The 24385-nt window shown below is 43.0% G+C and overlaps 1 protein-coding gene and 1 non-coding gene across 2 annotated transcripts in view; one reads left to right on the top strand and one right to left on the bottom strand.

Annotated features, from left to right (window-relative positions):
- Positions 1–203: 203 nt before the first annotated feature.
- Positions 204–24385, bottom strand: part of LOC126187527 (protein fem-1 homolog B) — a 66779-nt gene continuing 42597 nt past the window's right edge. Inside the window, exons 7-10 of the mRNA XM_049928668.1 lie at positions 23695–23912; positions 17767–17883; positions 17336–17442; positions 204–2660 (exon numbers count right to left, since the gene is read on the bottom strand). Coding sequence (XP_049784625.1) covers positions 2503–2660; positions 17336–17442; positions 17767–17883; positions 23695–23912 — 600 coding nt within the window. The 3' untranslated portion in view covers positions 204–2502. The remainder of the gene's footprint in view (positions 2661–17335; positions 17443–17766; positions 17884–23694; positions 23913–24385) is intronic.
- Positions 5562–5636, top strand: Trnat-ugu (transfer RNA threonine (anticodon UGU)). The gene has a single exon. It is a non-coding gene; the product is annotated as a tRNA-Thr (tRNA).

The following is a 24385-nucleotide window of genomic DNA, read 5'->3' on the forward strand; positions in this document are numbered from 1 at the left end:
CCATCACTGATCATTTTTAGCCGCTTCCCACAGGTTTTAATGTCATTATTTCTTCATCAGACAATTGTTAGCCTCATTTTCATAATCTGCCACCACCTTTATCTCTCCCCATATATTTTTATTTTCATTTTCATTTCAGCCTCATGTTACACTTTCCACCTTCTAATACCATGTCACCCACATGGTATATGAGACACACACACACACACACACACACACACACACACACACACACACACACACACACACACACACACAGCAGCGAAAGGGTTAATTTTCATTAACGTATTGCTTTCATTATTCATTTTAACCAAGGTAAGGCAAGATCTCTGCCAAATAATCATAGTTAAAGGGTGTAATTGGATAATTCTACATTTAGATGTAAATTTTGCTAATGATCACGTAGACAATGCTACAATTCAACAAGTATGAGGAATAAGGTATACGCTTTTCTTTGATAATTTCCATAATTCTGACATTCATTTCAAATTCCTTTACCACTGCACAGTAATGGTCACTTACTGATCAGTGTTCCTGATGATGAAACAAACTACACAATGTCAGGTTGATGTTCCACTTAGCACAGAATTACTGAAGACAGTAAAAGAGATACCACAAAGCTTAAAACAACAAAAATTTTCAAGGTAAGCTATGACTCAAGTATACACAAAACATCCTTTTGCTACACAAATTCATTTTGGGAGTTCAATGTTGGTTTAGATCAAAATATTAACACACATATTACAATGAAAACTAATTAATAAATTGCAAATATGAAACGTGGAGAAAGGGGCACAGGAGAGAGGGACAGGAGACGTTACGTACAGGGAACAGTAACATAAACACATAAACTTGCTTTCTTTTTTCAAGAAAGGGGGGTGGGGGGTGGGGAAGAGGCCATATACGTAGTCAAGCTTAAATTTTAACTCTGATACTATTGTCATTAGTACTCCATTTAGTTTTAAGTTGATAATAATGTAATAACTGTGACTGGTAACACTAAAGTTACCAACATGAACATACATCCGAAATTCATATTTTTAAAAGCAGTAACGCCTATAGCTAACAAAACCCACACCTAAATAATTATTTTTGTTTTCATCACAGAATAAAAACACCATATTTGTAAGGAAAAATTTACAAACGTAGTAGCTGACCAGTTAGAGGCAGTACAAAGTTTTTTATATGATGCAGCACTGTTAATATAGTTTGTGTGTGGTATGCAATAATTGCAAATGTTATTAAGTAATTGTGATAAGTGGAATCCAACACAGTGCACTTTCAAGTATGAGCAGTGGAAACATTATCAAAATTTAGCTAAAAAAGAGTAGGAGAGCTTAGGCCAGGCAATTCCTCGTAACCAGGGTGTGTGTCAATATTGCACACTAAATCCCAAATCTTTCTGTGATGTATTACAGAGTGAGGGTATTGGACACCCACCTTCCTCTCAATCCTTCCACATCAACTGATTTCAACCATCAGATACAGCATAGCAACATGGCATTTTGTCAATACTTCTTACTGTCACATTCAAAACAAATAAAAAAAGAGAGTATGTGCAAGAGAAATTTATGAAAAATATGAAATATGCGTAACTGTGAAACCTTTCCAGTTCCATTATCGAATGAATATTCATGATCTTTCTGCTGGTAATTCGATGTACATAGTGTCCACATATTTAAAAACCATACAGAAATGTCACCACCATCGATTTGAAAATACACACAGCACCACTATTTCACTGTAAAAAAAAAAAATTCAAAACAGAATATTTCTGCAAAATGCTCAGAAAAAAGGAAGACACCGCATGTCTTTACAATAGGTACTGATCAGTGAGTAAAAATACCAACACTATATGGGAAATGCACCACTTTTTAAAACAAGAGATGAAAATCTACAAGAATGAATCAAATACAGTTCATAAGAACCCAAAAATGAATCTTTGTAAAATAACATTGCTTTAGTATCACAGTGATTTTTATTTCACTTGCTCCAGTATATCATGCAAGAGCAAAGCAATGTTGAATGTTAACAACATACTTCAAGAGAATCGGCTATTTAAGACTGACATTTCCATTTCAAAAATGCTGCCATTAATCTACTTATCTTCAGATAATATCACAGAAACAGTTACGTCAACACCAATAATAACTCAAACTTCATGTAAAAACATTTCTTACAATAAATTACATACTGGCTATCTGTCTGGCCTTTTCTGCTTCAAATCCTATGTACATACATCCAAACAGCAGAGCACAAACATTACTCATAATAAATTAAAAAGGATGTCCACAAGTTCACTTTCAAACAAGTCCTTACACTCACACAACTCCATTGTAAATAGGCTACAATGAAAGTTCAGGTCTTGTCACTTTTCTGTGCACTAATATGAAACTTTTTACAAATGTAAAAAAGTAAAAAATAATTGGCAAGTCGTGATTTTACACTTAATTCACACTAATGGTGCCTGACAGGCATTTTGTCCTAGGAACATCATTTATGTCATCCTTGTTTAACTGCAGGCCCATGCAATTCAATGAAACTTTCCAGAGACTGTGGTACATGTCCTTGATAGGTCAGGTTGAAAGATTTCACAGCTTTTGCAGCCATGCACTTTAAACTTAACTTTGTTTGGGTTCGCAGAATTATTTCTGCCACACCTGTAACACACAATGACAAAATGTCAAAATATGTAAGAACAGTACCAAAGTAACAACTACACTATATGTGTACAAGGTTCCACACATTTTAATGTATAGGACTGTAGGGCTGTCTCATAAGTTCATTTGTTTTGCCCACAAGTCATCTATAGCTACTGAAAACTCTGCACATAACTGCCCCCCCCTCCCCCGAGTAACACAGTTGCCTAACCATCCCTCTGATATAGAGGTCAATAACCTGAATAGGATATGCCAGTGTGTGTTTGTGCTGGTGGTGGATGGAACAGCAAGAAAATGTGTTTACAAGCTATGGAAAGCCAGAAGGAGTATTTCTGACATCTCACTGCTTACACACTACCTTACTATCGTAAGGGGAAAATGGCCTCACAATGCCAGCATAAAATTTGTGTTGAATACAGGGCTGATACAGTAACAGCTCGAGCTTGTCAAAAGTGGTTTAGTTATTTTGAGCTGGGAATTTCACCCTAGCAGACAAACCGCAATCTAGAAGGGGGGGAAGGCAATGATTATGGGTGTGAAACATCATAATTACATGGTAGTTAGCAATCTACAAATGACAATGTAGGTGTTGGCATTGGAGCTCTATTTCGTTCATTCTACTGCAGCCAGGAACTGAAGCCTGTTTACGTAAATATTCACAATGTATTGGTTCCTCGTGAACTGAGTGAAGCAAATTTGATTCAGCACTTGTCCATCTGTGACTCCTTATTGAGATACAATCAGAATGCTGCTTTCATGGACTGGCTGGTAACTGGATATGAGAAATGGATAATGTACAATAACACCCGAAAGAGTAAATCGTGGTGCAAGATAGGGCAGCCACCACTAATGGTTCCGAAACTGGGGCTGCATCCAATAAATGTACTGCTTTGGTGGGTTTACAAAGGCATCATGCATCTTGTATTACAAACTACTTCTGAATGAGACTATCACTTCTGAGAAATATCGTTCGCAGTTGGATCGTATCAAGGCAGTTATTGATGAGAAATGACAGGATTTGGGACATGATGCTTCCAGAGAAATGGGAATGTATTGTCGACAATAATGGTATATACTGTAGAAAGTAAATAGATTGTTTAAAAAACCAATCTGCCTTTATTATACTGTGCGCGACCCTGTGTGTGAAGTGTGTAAGCTGTGCTGCAGTGAGGTGTGTTTCCAGCCATTCTTTGTGATTGCACTGTAGTGAAAAGTGAACAAACTTATGAGACAACTCAATATTTCCATCAGTCTTCCATAATTCACCATAAAATTTCTTTTACTACATACTTCGAAAATTCAGGATTTTTTCACACTATTATTATGTGTGATCTCAATTTTATTTCCATTTTCCCCTCACTTAAATCAGTGTAGGTTATGTACCTGCACATGTCACAATTACTTTCATCTCTGCTCTTCACTTTCTGGTAGTTTTGTATTTGCAGCAAAACACACGTTTACTGTTATTTTCACCCACCTGTGGCTGCAAACATCAATTCATTCTTTTTTCCAGTACTGGTGCTAACAAGCATATATAAGTTTTAACAAATATTGTTATCATAATTTTATATTTTTTAGATAAAATGTAAAAATCCAAAAACTTAGACACAAATTTATTCCACAGAAAATTAAATAAAACCTTTTTAACATTACACATTTTTAAAACAGATTAAAAAGTGTAAAATAATTTCTCGTAGTCCCATGTACATTCCTTACCCTGCTATTGTCATGGCTATTAAAAATCCAAAGGTAAAAATTTCAAGAATTACCTGTATCGGATTATGAATCTGTATCGGGCAAGTAGAAATTAGTCCATTTTACAAACATGTTATATTAAAAAGTTTTTTATTTAAACAATTTCTCATTTTTAGTCCTAAGTGTGTGAAATTTTTCAATCAATTTCAAACATTTTATTGAGACTACAACAGAGACATGTGGTAAATTTCATGTTTATTTCAGTTTCTCTTCATCCGAGTCAACCCATATATTGCTTCCTACTGTGTATACACTGAGGGGTGAGAAGTCATGGGATACCTCCTCATATCATTTCGAACCCTCTGCCAATCACTTAAATGTGATTTGCAGAGTATCCATGTAGATCAGGGGCAGGCAAACATTGCAAGCGGCTCATGAGCACACAGCACTGCATGTGTGCTGCTCGCGTGCAATCATCGACCGGGGCAGTGGAGACAGCCGGCACGTTGCGGTTGTGTAGTACCAGGCTAGGCTGCCGACGTTGATGGCAGGTGACCACTACGTAGTGAACATGGTTTCAAGAACCAGAAAATTCAGAGTGAATCAAGGAAACAGAGAAGTGGAGATTTGCTCTTTTAAAAAGGAATGGGAGAATCATTTTTCTCTTTGTGCAAAAAAGTAAAAATTCGAAATGTTTAATATGTGGCAGTATTCTCGCTGGTCAGCGGAAGTTTAGTATTGAATGATAATTAAATGGACACCCTAGCTGCAAACAGGCGTTGATATACTTCATTGGGGACATGTTGAAAATGTATGCCGGGTTCGAGTCCCGGTCGGGGCACACATTTTCATCATGTCCCCAATGAAGTACATCAACGCCTGTTTGCAGCTAGGGTGTCCATTTAATTATCATTTCATTTCTAGCAAAGCTGCAGGGTCATCCACAGTAACTGTTCTTTCAGGAACAGGTACTACCGTCATATATAGTTAAAATATGGCTTCCCGGCCATTGACCTTCTTGTGCAAACGCACACGTTATGCCCGAACTCATACGGGACTTGGTAGATTAATCTGCGACGAGTAATGAGTATGATGGGCAAACATCTATTAGGCGCACTACGAATGTAGTGGTGTGGACATGTTGGGAATGTGGATCTCACGGGGAGCGTGCAAGGGATAAGTCCCAGCAGACGCACTATCCTCTGTGCCCGCGGTGGCTCACTTGGATAGAGCGTCTGCCATGTAAGCAGGAGATCCCGGGTTCGAGTCCCGGTCGGGGCACACATTTTCAACATGTCCCCAATGAAGAACATCAACGCCTGTTTGCAGCTAGGGTGTCCATTTAATTATCATTTCATTTCTAGCAAAGCTGCATGGTCATCCACGGTAACTGTTCTTTCGGGAACAGGTACTACCGTCATATTTAGTATTGAACGCCATTATAATAAATTTCACAAGGACGAGTACAATGTTATTGTCGGATTCTGAGCGGATGGGGAAGTTCGCTGAGCTTAAGAAGAGCGATCTTACGAACAGATGAATCTTACGTAAGTTGCTGTTGTCACAAGAGATCTGCGACTTTCTTTCGTCATGTCTCTCATCTAACTGATTTAACATTTTATGGAGCACCGTTTTCAATTTTTCTGGACGACAACAATGATGGCCCAGCGGTACATGCACTTTATAAGATTGCGCTTAATATAGCTGAGAATACCAATAAATCAGTTTTTAAAGGACAAAGGAAGGTACGATCCCAAGTTAGAAGATTCAGAGTGGATTGCCGATCTTGCATTTTTAGTTTACATTACCGGGCTCATGAATGCATTGAAGACAAGTTTGCAAGGACAAAATCAGCTAATTTGTGAAATATCTTCCAGACATTAAACGGATTGTAAACTCCACCTGTGATAATTAAATAAAATGTATCGTAGGTAATAGGTTATCTTTCAAACCATGATTTTTTTCAAGCACTCCTACTAACCTTATTCCTTCATTCAATAAAGCAAGCTAGGAAAAAAAAACGTATTACAGAGGGAGGAGCGGAGAGACGGTATGGTGGGGAGGGGATAGGTGGCCAACTTACCCCTGCGTGCACAAAGAACCCCTGTTAACTGCACACGAGCAAGTGCACCGCACACGTGCAGGATTCCTGCCCGCCCCTGATGTAGATGAAGGTAGACGAACCTCTTTTTGTGTGGTGCAATGCAACAACTTGCTGTGGCGTGGACTCAATTAGTCACTGGAAGTCCCCTGCAGAAATACTGAGTCATGCTGCCTTTATGACCATCTATAATTGTGAAAGTGTTGCTGGTGCAGGATTTTGTGAACGAACTGGCCTCTTGATTATGTCCCCCCATCTTTCAGGCATTGTGCCAAATCCAGCTGAAGGCATGGACAGGGCACACACCAGGGGGGGGGGGGGGGTAGATGTATATAGGCCCAGAAAATAGGTGGGAGAAGGAAAAACTCAAGTCCAGAGAGAAGAGCCCGGACGCGAACCACAATAAGACACCCTGACAGGGGCCATCGTTCTGGATGATGGACGTATGAGTTGATGAGTTGGGGACAGGAGACGGTAATTTGGATGCCCGGGCAAGCTACAAACATGTGCAGCATAAGCGGCCAGTAGATGCTGGCGGCAGATCCGCAAGGGAAGGACACCAGCCTATACAAATATGCTGTTTACAGGGCTGGCATGGAAGCGTCCAGTTGCAAGTCGGATCCCACAGTCAAGCAACTGCAACGTGGAAGTCAATGCCAAACCGTAAGCCATAATCAAGACGGGACTGAATCAAGGCCTGATACAGTCGTAGAAGGGTAGACCGATCGGCACCCCAGCTGGTGTGACTCAAGCAAGGAAGAACGTTAAGATGGCGCCACCACGTTTGTTTAAGCTGCCGAATATGAGGGAGCCAAATCAACTGGACATCAAAAAGCAAGCCCAAAAACCGATGCGTCTCCACCACGGCAAGAGGTTCGCCGTCAAGATAAAGCCGTGGCTCAGGGTGAACAGTACGCCACCGGCAGAAACGCAAGACGCAGGTCTTGGTGGCTGAGAACTGGAAGCCGTGCGTGACAGCCCACAACTGCGCCCTGCGGATAGCGCCCTGTAGCTGCCGTTCAGCAACCGCAATGCCAGTGGAGCTATAGTACAGGCAAATGTCATCAGCATACAAAGAAGCCGATATGGACATTGCCACAGCTGCAGCTAGCCCATTGATAGCAACTAAAAAGAGGCAGACACTCAAGACAGAGCCTTGCGGGACCCCAATCTCCTGGACTCGGGAGGAACTATGGGAGGGACCAACTTGCACACAGAAGGAATGAAGCGACAGAAAAGTTTGAATAAAAATAGGGATCGGGCCCCTAAGATCCCACCCATGAAGCGTGGTGAGGATGTGATGTCGCCATGTTGTATCATATGCCTCCCGCATGTCAAAAAAGACGGCTACCAGGTGCTGACGGCGGGCAAATGCCATACAAATGGCAGATTCCGGACAGACAATATTATCGGTGGCAGAGCGGCCCTTATGGAACCCACAATGAGATAGCCAACTCAACCTCCGGCTCACCATGCGTTCGAGCAACTTGCACAGAACTTTGGTGAGGCTAATGGAGCAGTAGCTGTCCACCTCCAGTGGGTTCTTGCCAGGCTTCAACACTGGGTGGATAATGCTTTCCCGCCACCGAGATGTGAACTCACCCTCAACCCAGATATGGTTGAAAAGGTCTAGGAGGTATCACTGGCAGTTCACCGAGAGGGGTTTGGGCATCTGACAGTGGATGCTATCTGGCCCGGGAGCCATATCAGGGCAGGCAGCTAGGGCACTTTGGAATTCCCACTCACTGAATGGAGCATTGTACGATTCGGGGTGGCATTATTGGAATGAAAGGCTCCGACATTCCAATTGCCCTTTCAGGGAGCAGAAGGCAAGCGGATAATTCGCAGAAGCAGAACTCTGAGCAAAATGCTTTGCTATGAGTTCAGCAATCGTTCAAATGGCTCTGAGCACTATGGGACTTAACTAACGAGGTCATCAGTCCCCTAGAACTTAGAACTACTTAAACCTAATTAACCTAAGGACATCACAAACATCCATGCCCGAGGCAGGATTCGAACCTGCGACTGTAGCCGTCGCGCGGTTCCAGACTGTAGCGCCTAGAACCGCTCGGCCACTGCGGCCGGCTTCAGCAATCGTGTCTGATTCAGTACCGACTGCTCCATCCAGGGAAAGCCCAGGGACGCTGACAGGGTGTGATAGCCATAGATCCGCCTAATCTTGGTCTTGAGGTATGGACGCCAATGGTGGAGACATACCATCCCCCGCACTCCTGCTTCCGACAGTGAATAAGATGGTGGGCTCGGGCATGGAGCCGTTAAAGGCGATGAGGTGTTCCACGAGTCGTCATGCACATTCCATTGGACAGAGGGTAGAAGACAAGGGCTGCAGACCGAAAGGTTGACGGCTGAGTATGTGCCATATGCCACACTGAAATGAGTGGAGGCACCATTATTTAAGAGAGAAAGATCGAGCTGTGCCAACGCTTGCTCAATGACAGTGCCTCAGCCTGTTGCCACCAATCCACCCCACAAAGGGTTATGGGTGTTAAAGTCGCCCAGTAACAGAAAAGGTGGTGGCAGTTGGACTATCAGCGCAGCCAATACATGCTGTGGGACATCACCATCCGGTGGAAGATAGAGACTGCAGACAGTAACAGCCTGAGGTGTCCACACCCTAACAGTGACAGCCTCTACAGGTGTTTGAAGAGGGACACACTCGCTGTAAAGAGAGTTAAGGACACAGATGCAGACTCCACCAGATACACTCTCATAAGCAGCCCGACTCTTATAATAACCCTGATAGCCATGGAGGGTGGGGGTCCGCATCGCCAGAAACCAAGTTTCCTGGAGAGCAATGCAGAAGAAAGGGTGAAGGCTGAGAAGTTGTCGGAGCTCAGGAACATGGTGGAAAAAACTGCTGCAATTCCACTGGAGGATAATAGCATTGTGAGGCTGGGAAGGCATTGAACATTCGATGAGGCGGTTTACACCTCAGGGTCACCTGCTGCCACCGACTCAATGCCTGAACAATCTATATCTATCGTGTCTGAGGGTCCAGTGAGATCTAGATCCTCAGCGGATGCCAGAATCTCTTGTAGGTAGTGGTGGTGTGGGTTCCACTGCAGTGCCTTGGCTTTTGGGGGTCTTTTGCTTTTTTGGTTTCTCTCTTTGCCCGTTAGGTTTGTCCCGCTGGGAGGGCTTCACTGATTCAGTCTCAGGGACTGAGGAGGACTGTGAAGCCCTATGACGAGCTACCTGTGGTTGCTTCAGTCACTGGCGGGCGTCAGCTGTACCACTGGTAAGAACCTGGGAAGTGAGCGACTCAAGGACCCTAGCAAGAGGAGCCGAATAAGTAGTATGCTGCTCCGGCTTAGAAATGGGGACAAATGTCCCCGATGGTTGGGGGGTGTTGTTCCTGAAGTAGATGGTTCAGGAGCAACAGGGAGGGTAGAGGCCCCACGATCGAGGGGGAGGGAGGGGGGGGGGGGGTAGTCTTATGGCTCGGAGAGCTGACTGGGATTCGCTGAGCTGATGGTTCTATCACTGTTGTCATAGTGGTGCATAAGAGGAAGTCACTCGCACAGGATGGAGTCGTTTGAATTTCCTCTTAGCCTCAGTGTAGGTCAGTCGGTCCAGGGTCTTTTACTCCATGATTTTTCTTTCTTTCTGTAAAATCCTGCAGTCTGATGAGTTAGGTGAATGATGATCTCTGCAGTTGACACAGACGCAGACATGCCAACTTTCAAAAGTGAAAAATCAGGAGAATTTTAGCGGTGTACTATAGTGAATTACAACATATCTCTGATGATTAAAGTTGCAATAATTCAATACCTGTAACAACTCAATTACATTTGCTTTATTATTTACATGTAAATAGCAAATAATGGACATACCTGAGTCTTCGTACTGTATAATTTGTCATTCAACATGCTGAACATCATGAATGATGAGCTCTGCAAGTTTCTTTGGATTCACACACATTCATTCAAGTGAAGCACTCTCGAGAGAACTACAGTTCGAAATTACGATCCGAGGACACAAATTAACGCCTATTAGATTTCTGTTTTGACATTGGCACAGTTTTTGCATGAATAAATCACTGTTAAATGATCACACGTTTTCATTTCATAATACAACCCATATTTGCATGGCACCAAAAGCCAGACAGTTTTTTAATGGAATACAGAATTCTCGTAAAGTTGAAAGTAGAAGATAAGCAATATTAGCTCTAGTGGCATCCCCTTTTAAATTAGGCACAGATTGTAGGCAATTTTGAATTTCACGGAGTCCAGGGCTAAAGAATGATACGATAATAGGATACAACTTAAGTCCATTATATTACTACCATCGGTAACAATAGCGAATGGATTCGACTGCAAATGGGTAATAATTTTTGCTTTTTCTTCCATGCACATTTCCGTAAGGATAGCGGTTGTTTTTGTTTTGGTGCACCCATATTGTTTTGCAATTTCGGAATCGGGAAACATTTTGAGAAACAAAGGCCCAGCATGGTCATCACAGTTTATAGTCAAGTTATACTCTACAATAAATGAGGTAAATAAAGTCTGGGCATTCGACACAGAATCTACATTTTGGGGTTTACATGAGAAGCTAAGTTTCTGGTTCCGTTCTACACAATGGACACTCTCCTTGTGTTTTTTAGTTTGCACGTGTTTAAGAAAGTCGCATTTCCCGCCATGAGCCACTGAAAAGTCACATCTACATACACTACAAAATGCGTAATTTTGTCCCTTCCTAGATTCACTTAAACACAGAAACTCTTCCTTATACACATTTCTGAACACTGCATCGTATTTCTTCGCCATTCTGCATGAAAAATAATCAATACCTCCAAGATACGCAGCCAAAAACTACTACAGAGCACACAAATCGCGCAGCAGAACCAAGAACACAATGGTCCTACGTTCTAGACAATGGTCTTGTAGAAGTGATGCCAACCCTGGTGCACCATTTCTCCCTATATTGCACTTCAAATTACCCTAAATAATTTATCACACAGTCAGGTAAGCGAGAAGGGGGGGCGGGGCGGTAAACGGGAGTCAAGAATGAAATGTCGAGTGGAGGGGCGGCGAGGGGAGGGTAGTAACCCTAAATATTTTTCTCCATGAAACACCTATCCCTCTAACTTCCCCCTAGGGAAATCCCCCAACTTGGCAATACTGCCTTGTAGACACAACAATGCTAATCACTTCGCTTGGAACGACTATCGACTACTCCTTGTCCACGATAACTTTACGACTGCACTGGTGCTACCAGGAGTGGAGGAAATTGGCACTAGATGAAAGATATTCATTCGTCTCCAAACACTGCCAATGATAAGTTCCTTACTTCCTTGTAGATACGAAGCGTGAGCAACTCCTACTGCCACTCCCGACAGCCACCGCACAAATATTCAAGTTAACGTAGACAAGTAGCAGCCATACCTTGTTTTCCACCAATATATCGAAGGCGCAGGATTTTCAAATAGTAAGAAAAGTATTGCAACTGCTCTGAAAATCAGGAGATTGGGAGGAAGAAGGAAAAATCGGGAGTCTCCCGCTTAAATCGGGAGAGTTTGCACATCTGCAGATGGGAGGCGGGGCACATGGAGTATTGGGATGTAATGGGCTTCCACAATCTCGACATGTGAGGCTGGAAGTACAGTGGAAAGACACATGGACAAACTTCCAGCACTTAAAGTACCGCATCGGGGGAGGGATATAGGGCTTGACGTCACAGCGGCAGACCATCATCTTGACCTTCTCAGGCAATGTATCACCCTCGAAGGCCAAGATGAAGGCACTGGCGGCAACCTGATTATCTCTCAGACCTCGATGAACGCGCCGGACGAAATGTACACCTCGCTGCTCCAAGATGGCGCGCAGATAGTCATCAGACTGAAAAAGAAAGTCCCTGTGGAATATAATGCCCTGGACCATATTTAAGCTCTTATGGGGCATGTTGGCAACAGAAACGTCCCCAACCTGTCACAAGTGAGTAATGTCCGTGACTGGTCAGAGGATGCTGTTATTATTGAAACTGCCACAGAGCACATTTTGGACAAGCCCTCCACCTCCCCAAACTTGTCGTCTAAATGCTCGACACAGAACTGAGGCTTCATCGTCATGAAAGACTCCCAATCAGCTCTCGTACAAACTACGAACTGGCGCAAATAAGTCTCACTGCCATCCTTAGCCTTTCGCCCCTCCCATTGTGTGGCCAGAGAGGGGAACGATTTGGGGTCATACTTCTGCAGATTGTAGTGAGCCCTCTAACGCTTAGAGACTGCCAGTGGCTGGCCACCAGCAAGAGAAGATGTGCCACGCTTCATTGCTTGTCATCCGCCCTGACGGTACCCACTCTGACCAAGGGCCCACCCCACGGACACCACCCAGCCTCAGCAAGGGCCACCCTGGCAGGATGGTCATTGCCGGGAGTCCTGATGCCCCAGGGTGACAGGCATCTACTCCTTGGCATATGTGAGGAGTTCACTGCACAGGCATCAGTAGAGCGATCTTTGTGTTGTCAGGGGGCACCAGGGTACATGGCGGCCCCACCATAACGGACCAGCTACCGTGCTGGATATCAGGCGCAGGTAAGTCCATTGTCGTCGTCGGCGCAGAAAGTGACACTGCACTGTGCATGGCGGAAATCACACTCAGGAATATATCCTCGCCAAAGAGATCGAGAATGAGTGGGACTGCAATGCAACAATGAGAAAGGGGGCTAAATATCTCAATGCAAGATGGACACAATGCACCATGTAAGGCGCTCTTCCCCAATTGGTTCGCTCTTCAGAAAAATTTGGAAATATGGAGGTCAAACCGTACAGGAGACCATCACATAAAGGCTGAAATGTGTGAGACTCCTTTTAGTCGCCTCTTATGACAGGCAGCAATACCGAGGGGCTAATCTAACCCCCGGACCCGCAGGGAGGGGGGTGTGACTATCTTGACACTGCACCCTGTTCGCCAGATCCAGCTCTCTCCGACTTCCTCCTGTTCCCTTGAATGCAAAGGGACTTCAAAGGAAAGTGTTTTGCAGATGTCAAAGATGTAAAACGCAACATCACAGGGGTGCCAGCAAATGTCACAGAGGACTAAATTAAAAGATGATTCCAACACTGGAATGAACATTTGGACAAATTTGTTAACAGTAATGCAGAGGACTTTGAAGGATACTTGAGGTGTATTTGAGGGGATGGGGGGGGGGGGGGTGTACAATTTTTATAAAGAAATTCTGGTTAGTTGTGGGTTCCCCCCATACATCACATTGATGTGATCCACTGTAGGAAAATCAGTTGTCTTAAATATTCAGTTGGTTAGAGTGCAAAGTAATATCACACCATATTACAGTTTAAAGAGTCAAGGCAGTATCTGCCCCAATAAAATGACTATTGCTACAGTGACATTATAAAAAGTCAAATCAAACAATGGAAGATCCAGGATGGAATGTATCAATATTATGAAAAGGAAAGTTGTTACCATATTGCAGAGATGCAGAGTCACACATAGTTACAACAGAAAGATTGTCACATAGATAGCTTTTGGCTGGTAAGGTCTTTGTCAAAATTATACAACAGACATACACACATAAACGCTTATGCAAACGCAACTCTCTCTCTCTCTCTCTCTCTCTCTCTCTCTCTCTCACACACACACACACACACACACACACACACACACACACACACACACACGACTGCAGTCTCAGGCAACTGAGGCCACACTGCGAGCAGCAGCACCAGTGCATGATGGGAGTGGGTGGGGGTAAGGAGAAGGCTGGGCTAGGGAGGGTCAGGGATAGTAGGGTAGGGGTTGCGGACTGTGATGTGCTGTTTGAGAATGCACACGGATGAGGTGGGAAGAGGCTAGGGCAGCTAATGCAGTCAGGAGGTTAAACCGAGGGCAGTGGAATTGTGGGGAAAGAAGGGGACAGGAGGAGAGGGGGGGAGGGGGGTAATATAGTGGAAAAGAAGAGAAGTGAAAATACTGGGTGTGATGGTGGAATGAGGGCTGTGTTGGGCTGGAATGGGAAAGAACAATGACTAACGAAGGTTGAGCCCAGGAGGGTTACGGGAACATAGGATATATTGCATGAAAAGTTCCCACCTGCACAATTCAGAAAACCTGGTGTCGATAGAAAGGATCCATATGGCACAGGCTGTGAAGCAGTCATTGAAATGAAGGATGTTATGTTTGGTAGCTTGCTAAGCAGCAGGGTGGTCCACTTTTTTCTTGGCCACAGATTGTCGGTGGCCATTTATGTGGACAGACAGCTTGTTGGTTGTCATGACCACATAGAATGCAGCACAGTGGTTGCATCTTAGCTTGTATATTACATGACTGGTTTCATGGTAGCTCTGCCTTTGATGGGGTAGATGATGTTTGTGACTGGACTGGAATAGGTGGTGGTAGGAGGATGTATGGGACAGGTCTTCATCTAGGTAGGTCTATTGCAGGGGTATGAGCCAGGAGGTAAGGGTTTGGGAGCAGGGGTTGTATAGGGATGGACGAGTATATTGTGTAGGTTCAATGGACAATGGAATACCACTGTGGGAGGGGTGGGAAGGATAGTGGGCAGAACATTTCTCGTTTCAGGCCATGTCGAAAGGTAGTCGAATCCCTGACAGAGAATGTAATTCAATTGCTCCAATCCTGGGTGGTACTGAGTTATGAGGGGAATGCTCCTCTGTGGCTGGATGGTGGGGCTTTGTGGATAGTGGGAGACTGGGAAGATAAGGCATGGGAGATTTGTTTTTGTACAAGGTTGGGAGGATAATTACGGTTTGTGAAGGCTTCAGTGAGGCCCTGAAGTATATTTCGAGAGGGACCGCTCGTCACGGCAGATGCGACGACCACGGGTGGCTAGGCTGTATGGAAGCGGCTTCTTGGTATGGAACGGCTGACAGCTGTTGAAGTGGAGGTATTGCTGGTGATTAGTATGTCTGATATGGACAGAGATACTGATGTAGCCATCTTTGAGGTGGACGTTAACATCTAGGAAGGTGGCTTGTTGGGTTGAGTAGGAGCAGGTGAAGCAAATGGGGAAGTTGTTGAGGTTCTGGAGGAATGTGGATAGGGTGTCTTCACCCTCGATCCAAATTGCAAACATGTCATCAATGAGTCTGAACCAAGGGAGGGGTTTAAGATTATGGATGTTTAGGAAGGATTCTTCTAGATGGCTCATGAATAGGTTGGCATAGAATGGTGCCATGTGGGTGCCCATAGCCATACCCCATATTTGTTTGCAGGCAATACCTTCAAAGTAAAAGAAATTGTGGTTGAGGATATTGTTAGTCATAGTGACAAGGAAGAAGGTTAATTGATTGGAATCTGTTGGGTGTTGGGAAAGGTAGTGTTCAATAGCAGTAAGGCCATGATCATTCTTGATGTAAGTGTGAAGGGAGGTGACAGCAATAATGACGAGCAGGGCACCGGGAGGTAAAGGGACACGAACTGTGGAGAGTCAGTGGAGGAAATGGTTGGTATCTTTTATATAGGCAGGTAAGTTCTGGGTAATAGGTTGAAAGTGTTGGTCTACAAGAGCAGTGGGGGCACAATAACAGGCAACAATGGGACGTCCTGGGTGGTTGGGTTTATGGACTTTAGGAAACATGTAGAAGATACTCAGTACCACCCAGGACTGGAGCAACCGAATTACATTCTCCACCATAGTTTCGACTACCTCTTGTCGTGCCCTGAAATGAGAAATGTCCTGCCCACTACCCTTCCCACCCCTCCCACAGTGGTATTCTGCCGTCCACCGAAACCACACAATATACCCACCCATCCCTACACAACCCCTGCCCCCAACCCCTTACCTCCTGGCTCATACCCCTGTAATAGACCTAGCTGCAGGTCCTGTCTCGTACATCCTCCCATCATCACCTACTCCAATATGGTCACAAAAATCACCTATCCCATCAAGGGCAGGGCTACCTGTGAAACCAGTCATGTGATCTACAAGCTAAGCTGCAACCACTGTGCTGCATTCTATGTGGGCATGACAACCAACAAGCCATCTGTCCACATGAAGGGCCACCGACAAACTGTGGCCAAGAAACAAGTGGACTGCCCTGTTGTTGAGCACATTGCCAAACATGACATCCTTCATTTAATGACTGCAGGTTTTCTGAATTGCACAGGTGGGAACTTTCTCTGCAGTATAACCTACGTTCCCGTAACCCTCCTGGACTCAACCTTCGTTAGTCATTGTCCTCTCCCATTCCAGTCCAACACAGCCCTCATTCCACCATCGCACCCAGTCTTTTTACTTCTCTCCTATTCTGCTATACCCCCATCCCCCCCCCCTCTCTTTCCCCAAAACTCCGCTGCCCTCCGTCTAATCTCCTGACTGCATTAGCTGCCCTACCCTCTTTACACCTTGTCCCTGTACATTCTCTAACAGCACATCACAGTCCGCCACCCCTACCCTACTACCCTCCCTCTCCACAGCCCAGCCTCCTCACCCCCACCCACTCCCATCACGCACTGGTGCTGCTACTCACAGTGTGGCCTAGTTGCCCGATACTGCAGTCTCGTGTGTGTGAGTTGTGTTTGCGTGAGTGTGTATGTGTTTTTCTCTTGTCTAAATTTGATGATGGCCTTACCAGCTGAAATCCATATTTGTGACAGTCTTTTTGTTGTGCTCACCTGAAACTCAGCATCACCGTTGTACGGTGAGTACCAACTTTCCTTTTCATAAAAGGCCAATCAGCTGTACTTATATTTCAAAATAACTGAACAAGAGGCGGTCATCCTAATACACTAGATGATACACGCTGTAGAGACACTCATTACTGTATGTCATCATTTTTATATTAGATTACTTGATGTCAATCTCTCTGTGTCTTAGTGTTGCAGGTCATGTAGTGAAATGACAACATGTCTCCACAAAATTCACAACTGCCATATACCTGATGTTGCTGCTTGAAACGGTGTTTCCCCATGATTGTTGACTGTGTCCATATGAGCTCCAGCTTCAGTCAAATCCATTATAATTGCATGGAGCGTCAAGAAGTCACTGCAAAATGAAAGTGAGATACAATGAATCCATTTTTCTCAATATTTCACAAAAAAAGAGAATTCAGTGTTAAATTTTGGAGATACAATATTATTACAATACCACCAAGAAATCACAGTTGCCACTGATTTCTGTTAACAAAATACTACTCATCATATCAAATACAAATTTTAATTTGGTAGGTCAATAAGCTTTTCAAGCACATAGTTCATTTGTTTTTTTTTCATGTGTGCACACTTACATGAAAAATAAGATCATTCACTAAATGACATTATATATTTTTGTTCTAGAGTCAAATGTATGTACCTGATACAAGAAACTTACCTAATTGGCTTCTGATAGCTAACTATCACGTGTAATGGAGTATTTCTGTTACTGTCCATCGCGTTCACATCTGCACCACATTGAATCAGTAATTTAGCTGTTGTAGAACAGGGGAATCTGTGGATAAATTGCGAGTACTTGTATAACCATTGATTCAAGATATACATTGAACACAAAGCTCTATCTAACAATTTAAATAATCCAGTCTTGCTGTTCCCAATTCATTTTATGCAGTACCATATTTACAGTTAAAAAATGTACTTCTTGTCATATTATGAATCATCCATAAATCATTGACAATTTCTGATAATCAGACAACAGTAGGTGAACCAAAAATATTAAGTTTCTGATTTCAGTAATGATTTTCAACATTAAAGGTAATTATTCTATTTCTGCTCATGTAAAACATATCCTTGCATCCAATTTCCAGGTAACTTCTTCTCCAAATGCCTCTATCTATAGCCATAGTTGCTTTGTCGTACCTAAGTGAAGCTCAACTTCAGACAAAGTTTCTGGCCTCACATGCAACTATCTTTAAAAACCTTGCAAAGTATCTCTGGCATAGAACAGAAGTTGTAAATATTTTTTGTTACTATGTATACATCCTGCTGCATGTATACAGCTATCATAAAAGTGTCCTGATACTAGCATGGTATGAATCAGAAGTGCTAGGTTCATGAACTGGCACAGATACTGAGAACCAGTTTCTCTTTGGATCTCCTAAAGAATTAACATCTATGTATACTCAGTGAGGTCAGAACTGATTTTCCTCTTGTTAAGCTCAAAATTAAGTTGATGTCTGATCCTATGTTCATACTGTTGACAAGATGTTAAATGATAAAATAAAAATAAGTAAAAAAACACTATTAATATGATACTGGAAAGTCGTTAATGAACTACAAACAATGGGAGAAATGTAGGTAACCATTCAACAAATAGACAAAGGATTGAGTGGCTGATGGGCATATAAACAAGAATGAATATTTGCTAAGCTTTCCAAAAATCTGGTTTATCTACTCATCTGACACAACGCCTGAACTACATGGTGAACTTCTCCACTAGTGGGGAGAGTGGACAGGGAGATGTGGAGGCAAGGTGGGCAAAAAAGAAAAAAAAAAATGATAGTATCAATGACATCATGGCAGATACAGGAATTATTTAACCATGAGGTCAGAGTAGCGAGACCGAATACCATAACATCCCAACCCACAAAAAATAAATGCAAAATATATCTGCACTATTTGACCAAAAGTATCCAGACCTCCATACTTAATGATACTGACCTCACAAAAGGTGGATCTCCCAGTCTAAAAGGAGATGAAGAGGATTGTATTGTCAGTAGAGAAGCAGTAACAGCAGAATGGATTGGTCATTAGAGCTCAGCAACTTGGAAGGTGGACTAGTCATTGAATGTCACCTGAGTAACAAATCCATCAGAGACATTTCAACACTTCTAAAGCTGACCAAGTGAATTGCTGATTATGTGACTCTAAAGTGTAAATGCGAAGGAACATTCACAGTTGAACCAAGATCTGGCAGACCTCATACACTGATGAACTGCAATGCAGAACATTGCAGAGGTTGGTTGTAAGAAATCACATGAAATCAGCAGAGAGAATCATTCATTCACGAATTGCAGAGTGTCACCAGTAGACCAACTAGCACAATGACCGAGCATAGGAAGTTTTAAAAAATGGAGTACAATGGTCAGCAGCTCCTTGTCAATAGAGGTCTGCATCTGATGCTTATGTTCGCTCGAACTGTTTGGTGCATGTACTTCCATGAAAGTTTGACACATGTCAATGTAGACACTTTGCACACTGGGAACAACTGCATTCGACTTCCCTCTTGATCGTTCAAGTATGCCATACTTGAATGGACTCACTGTCAACTCTGGGAAAGAAAGAAAATCCACGTCTCTTATTCTCACACTGTGAATATGTCTGAACATATTTAAGACTATACCAAAACATTTTAGTAACTTATCTTTTCCCTTAAAAGTTTTGCTATCCATGTGAAAAAAGAAAACTGCTAATTTTCATTTTGTGTGACTTTTTTTTTTTTTTTTTTTTTTTTTTTTTTTTTTTTTTTTTTTTTTTTTTTTAGTTCCATAATGGTTCTCGACTGATTTTTTTCATATTTGGTACTGTAAAACCTTAGTTTCGTAAGACACCATTTACCTTCACAAAATCTATAACACTCATCGTGACATGATGCTACTTGTTTAGCACGAGAATTTGATTCACAAATCTTGCACTGAAAAAGTCAGACAGCATGCAGGCAACCAACTGCTATGTTTTAAACCACACATTACTGTGAGTGAAATATAGCTAAAACAACAAAAGAAGTTTCAAAATTGTAGTGACATTGATATCTGTCATCTCTCACCAATAAATGTGAGTTACTGAATGGCATCAATGCCACAAATGCAAGCTGACCGAGTTCATGTGGACTTAGCCTATTGCAGAAGCAGAAAAACATATCACTAGCGATCAGTGCAGACCTGGTAATGGACCCTCATACAATTTTAACCATCCATGCTCAGTAAACTCCCAATATATACAAATTTCTTCCTCAGCAACCACTGATTACACTGGAGAATTATTTACTATGGTCTTACAGTAGCCCACACATCATATCATAAAAGCAATTAACCTTGTCAATTTTTTTATAAAGTTGCAAACATATATCCACCTAAGCTCTTCCAGCCTATTGGCTGGATGGCGGTTATTACTTGCAGATGTACTTTTATCCCATTGGAAGTACTTCTAGACAGGGAGAGCAAAATAAATCTGGCCCAGAAAGTATTTTAGGGACTTTAAGGTAAACAACCAGACTTACATCATTTGCACCCATGTTAGATGATGTAAGTAGGGACCCCAATCTTAAAGTGAATGAAATAGTTTCCGGGCCAGTTTTATTTGCCCACCATGTACAAAGAATTAGAAACAACTTTGCCCAAGAGACGTTGACGACATACAAGGCACAGTTCCAGACATCTGGGCCGGTAGGGGTGTGGTATTTGTCCCCCTGAGGTGGTCTGCTAACAATTCACATCTCATTGCCACATAGTAAGAGCTCTTTGTTTCCGATTTCCACTGTATACATTACAATCAATCTGCAACACTCACCGAAAAGCAGAAGCACTGAGATGAAAGAAGGCACACACAAAAGAAAGGGAACTTGCTGTCTATAGACTGATTCTGCCAATTCTATTTTGTGGTAAGTGGACTGGTTGTGGTGGGGGCAGTGTCAGATGGGGTGGGTAGAGGGAGATGGAGGAGGCAGGTGGAGAGACTAGCTGTTGCTGGCTAGTGACTCAGAGGGGTGCAGCCATACTGGCATGTTTGTTGCAGCCGGCAGGAAGCAATCACACCAAAGGTGCCATGGGGACATGAACTAGGAGGGGATGAGAGGATGGAGGAATGGGAAACTGTTGGATGGAATGTGCGAGGGCAGTGGATTACGTGAGATTGAGGCCAGGACGACTATGAGAGCGCAGTTTTTGTTGTAAGGACAACACCAATCTGCAGAATTCAGAGAAGCTGGTAGTGGCAGGAAGGATCCAAATGGCTCTGGTTGTGAAGCAGCCAACTGAGCATGTTGTGCTCCGCTGCACATTGTGCCACTGGGTGGCCAACTTTGTTCTTGAACAGTTTGGCACTGGCATTCATCCTGGGGGTCAGTTGGTTGATAGTCATACCAACATAAAAGGCTGTACAGTGTTTGCAGCAGATTTGGTATATGACGGCCTCTGATGGAATAGGATAATCCTGTGAGAAAAATAAGAGGCGCTGGATGGGTGGATTGGGTCGATCTTGCACCTTGGTCTGCTACAGACAGAGGATACCTTTGACAAGGGTTGTGAGGGGGAGTGGTGTAGGGATGGACTAGTATGTTTTGTAGGTTGGGTGGGTGATTGAACACTACTTTAGGAGTGGTGGGAAGAATATTCAGTACGATGTCCCTCATTTCACAGCAGGAAGAGAAATAATCAAAGCTCTGGTGAAGGATATGGTTTGGTTGTTCTAGTCCACGGTGATACTGAATGACGAGGAGGGGGTTCCTTTGTAGCTGGTTCTTGGGGGTGGTGGAAGGATTGAGGCCGTTTGAGGATACGGCATAGGAAGTCTGTTTGTGTACTGGGTATGGGGTGTATTTCCTGTATGTGACGACCTTTGTGAGGGCTTCAGCATACTGGGCAAGGGAGATGTCACTGCAGATATGTCATCCATGGGTGGCTAGGCAGTACGAGGGAGACATTTTGGTGTGAAAGGGATGGCAACCGTTGAAATGCAGGTACTGCTGGTGGTTAGTGGGTTTGGTGTGGATGGAGCCATCAGAGAGGTGGAGGGGTGTCCAGGAAGCTGATGCAGTGGATAGAGGAGGACCATGTGAAGCAGATTGTAGAAAAGGCACTGAGGTTGAGAAGGAGTGTGGAAATGGAGTCTTCAACTTGAGCCAGATGATGAACCTGAAACAGACTAGAGATTGGGAGTTGTGGGAGATTAGGAAGATGGCACACAAAGAGGTTGCCATAGGAGAGTGCCATGCGGCTGCCCATGGCTGTGCTGCAGATTGTTTGAAAACCTTCCATCCAAAGGAAAAGTAGTTGTAGCTCAGTAGTTGGGAGGTATAAAAGGAATGTGATGGTGAGTTTGGACTCTGAAGGATGTTGGGAGAGAAACTGTTTGAGAGCAGCAACGCCATGGGCTTATGGGCTGTTCATGTATTGGGAGGTGGCATCAACAGTGGTGGGTAGGGATCTATGAGGTAAAAGGATGGGGATAGTGGAAAGCCAGTGAAGGAAGTGGTTCATATATTTGAAGTGGGAGGGTAGGTTTCTAACAATTTGTTGGAGGTGTTCGTCAACAAGAATGTAAATTCTTTCAATGGGAGCACAAAAGCCAGAAACAATGGGATGTCCAAGATTGTTGAGTTTGGGGATTTTGGGGAGGAACATGTAGAAGGTGGGAGTGCAAGGTGGTGTTGGGGTGAGGAGGGTGATGGACTCAGGGACAGGTTCTGGGAAGGGTCTTTGGATTTCTGTAGGGATTTGAGGTTATGTCGGACTTCTGGGATGGGACCACTCTGGCAGAGCTTGTCGGTGGAGGAGTCAAGACAGTTGGCAGAGCTCTTTTGTCAGGTAGTCACTGTGACTCATCAGAACAGTGGTGGGAGCCTCTGTCTGCAGGGAGGATGATGAGGTTGGGATCTGTTTTCAAGTTGTGCATGGCTGTCTTGTCTTTTGCTGAAAGGTTGGTGTTCTTGGGAAGGAACCTGGGGAGGGATGTTGAGGGTAGGTTGGAGGTGTAACTCCACAATACAAAATGGGTATACATCCTGTCAGATTTTATACTATAGCAATCTTTATAAGAACGGCACAGCAACAAACATGATACTAAGTTGCATCACGAAACCTGGTGGACAGTCACTGACATCTTCAGTTTCAGTTTACACAAGACCAACTGAAATTTCATACCTGACTCCTCTTATTTTTTACTGAAACTCATTAAGCTCAACAGCATACTGCTCACTCAAATTATAGGCGCCAAAATAGTAGTACAGCTTCAGTAAATAAGCTAAGTTTTCTTGCTCTTACATCTATTGTTACACTGTCATACTTATTAATCTGTGGTTAATTGTGAGACATCATTCTAAACTAAAAGGAAACCTTTAAGACAGACTGTATGATGTCAGTATTATTTCACATGTGAAGTATGAAGACCACTTTAGAGCAGCACCCTAATCTCCTGAACAATAGCAAACACTATTATTGTTTCTATTATTACTGCCACTGCTACTGCTACTGCTACTATTTTCATCCTTACCATCAATATTTCCATTTCTCAAATTATTGATCAAAAATTAGATAAAGTAACATGTCTTAAGAAATTAAGGATATTTCTTTCCAATAAAAATACTTACTTGCATACATCATTGGTATGGAAATCATCAACGGGTGTTTCTGCATCAACACATAAATGTAGTAAAGTTTTTCCTTCTCTTGTTGCTACATTCAACTTATTCAGTCTATAAACTAAACTGTTTACTCGAAACTCTTCTTTTTTTGTACATGTTTTCATTAATTTTGTTATGATGACCAGTATATACAAAACAGTTGTAATGTTGCTTTCAAATTCTTCCTGCAAAAATAAATATATATTTTAGAGAATTTCACAAACTAATTTATGCTGATAGTTCGGAAGCAATCAAGATGTGAAAGGAATATGGAAATAAGCAAGGTGGAAACAAATCACTAAATATTTACTGAAACAAAGCTATACATCACAATGTAACAAACAATACCACTGCATATCACTCTATCCAGTTACTCTGAAAATCAGTTATCCAATCTTACACACAGTTGCGCGACAGGGGAACACTTTTAAATGCATAATTGAAACCAAGATAAAATAATATACACCTACAGCTACATTTACCATTCCTGGCAGAGAGTACCTTGCACCACTGCTAATCATTCACTATCTAGTTTCATTTGAAAATGGAGCGAGGAAAAACCGACTGTTTGTATGCTTCTGTACAAGCCGTGATTTCTCTTATCTTGTCTTCACAGTCCTTATGCAAGATGTTCATGGATAGCAGTAGGATCACTCTG

This window comes from Schistocerca cancellata, chromosome 5, assembly GCF_023864275.1.
Source record: "Schistocerca cancellata isolate TAMUIC-IGC-003103 chromosome 5, iqSchCanc2.1, whole genome shotgun sequence".
Taxonomy (NCBI): domain Eukaryota; kingdom Metazoa; phylum Arthropoda; class Insecta; order Orthoptera; family Acrididae; genus Schistocerca; species Schistocerca cancellata.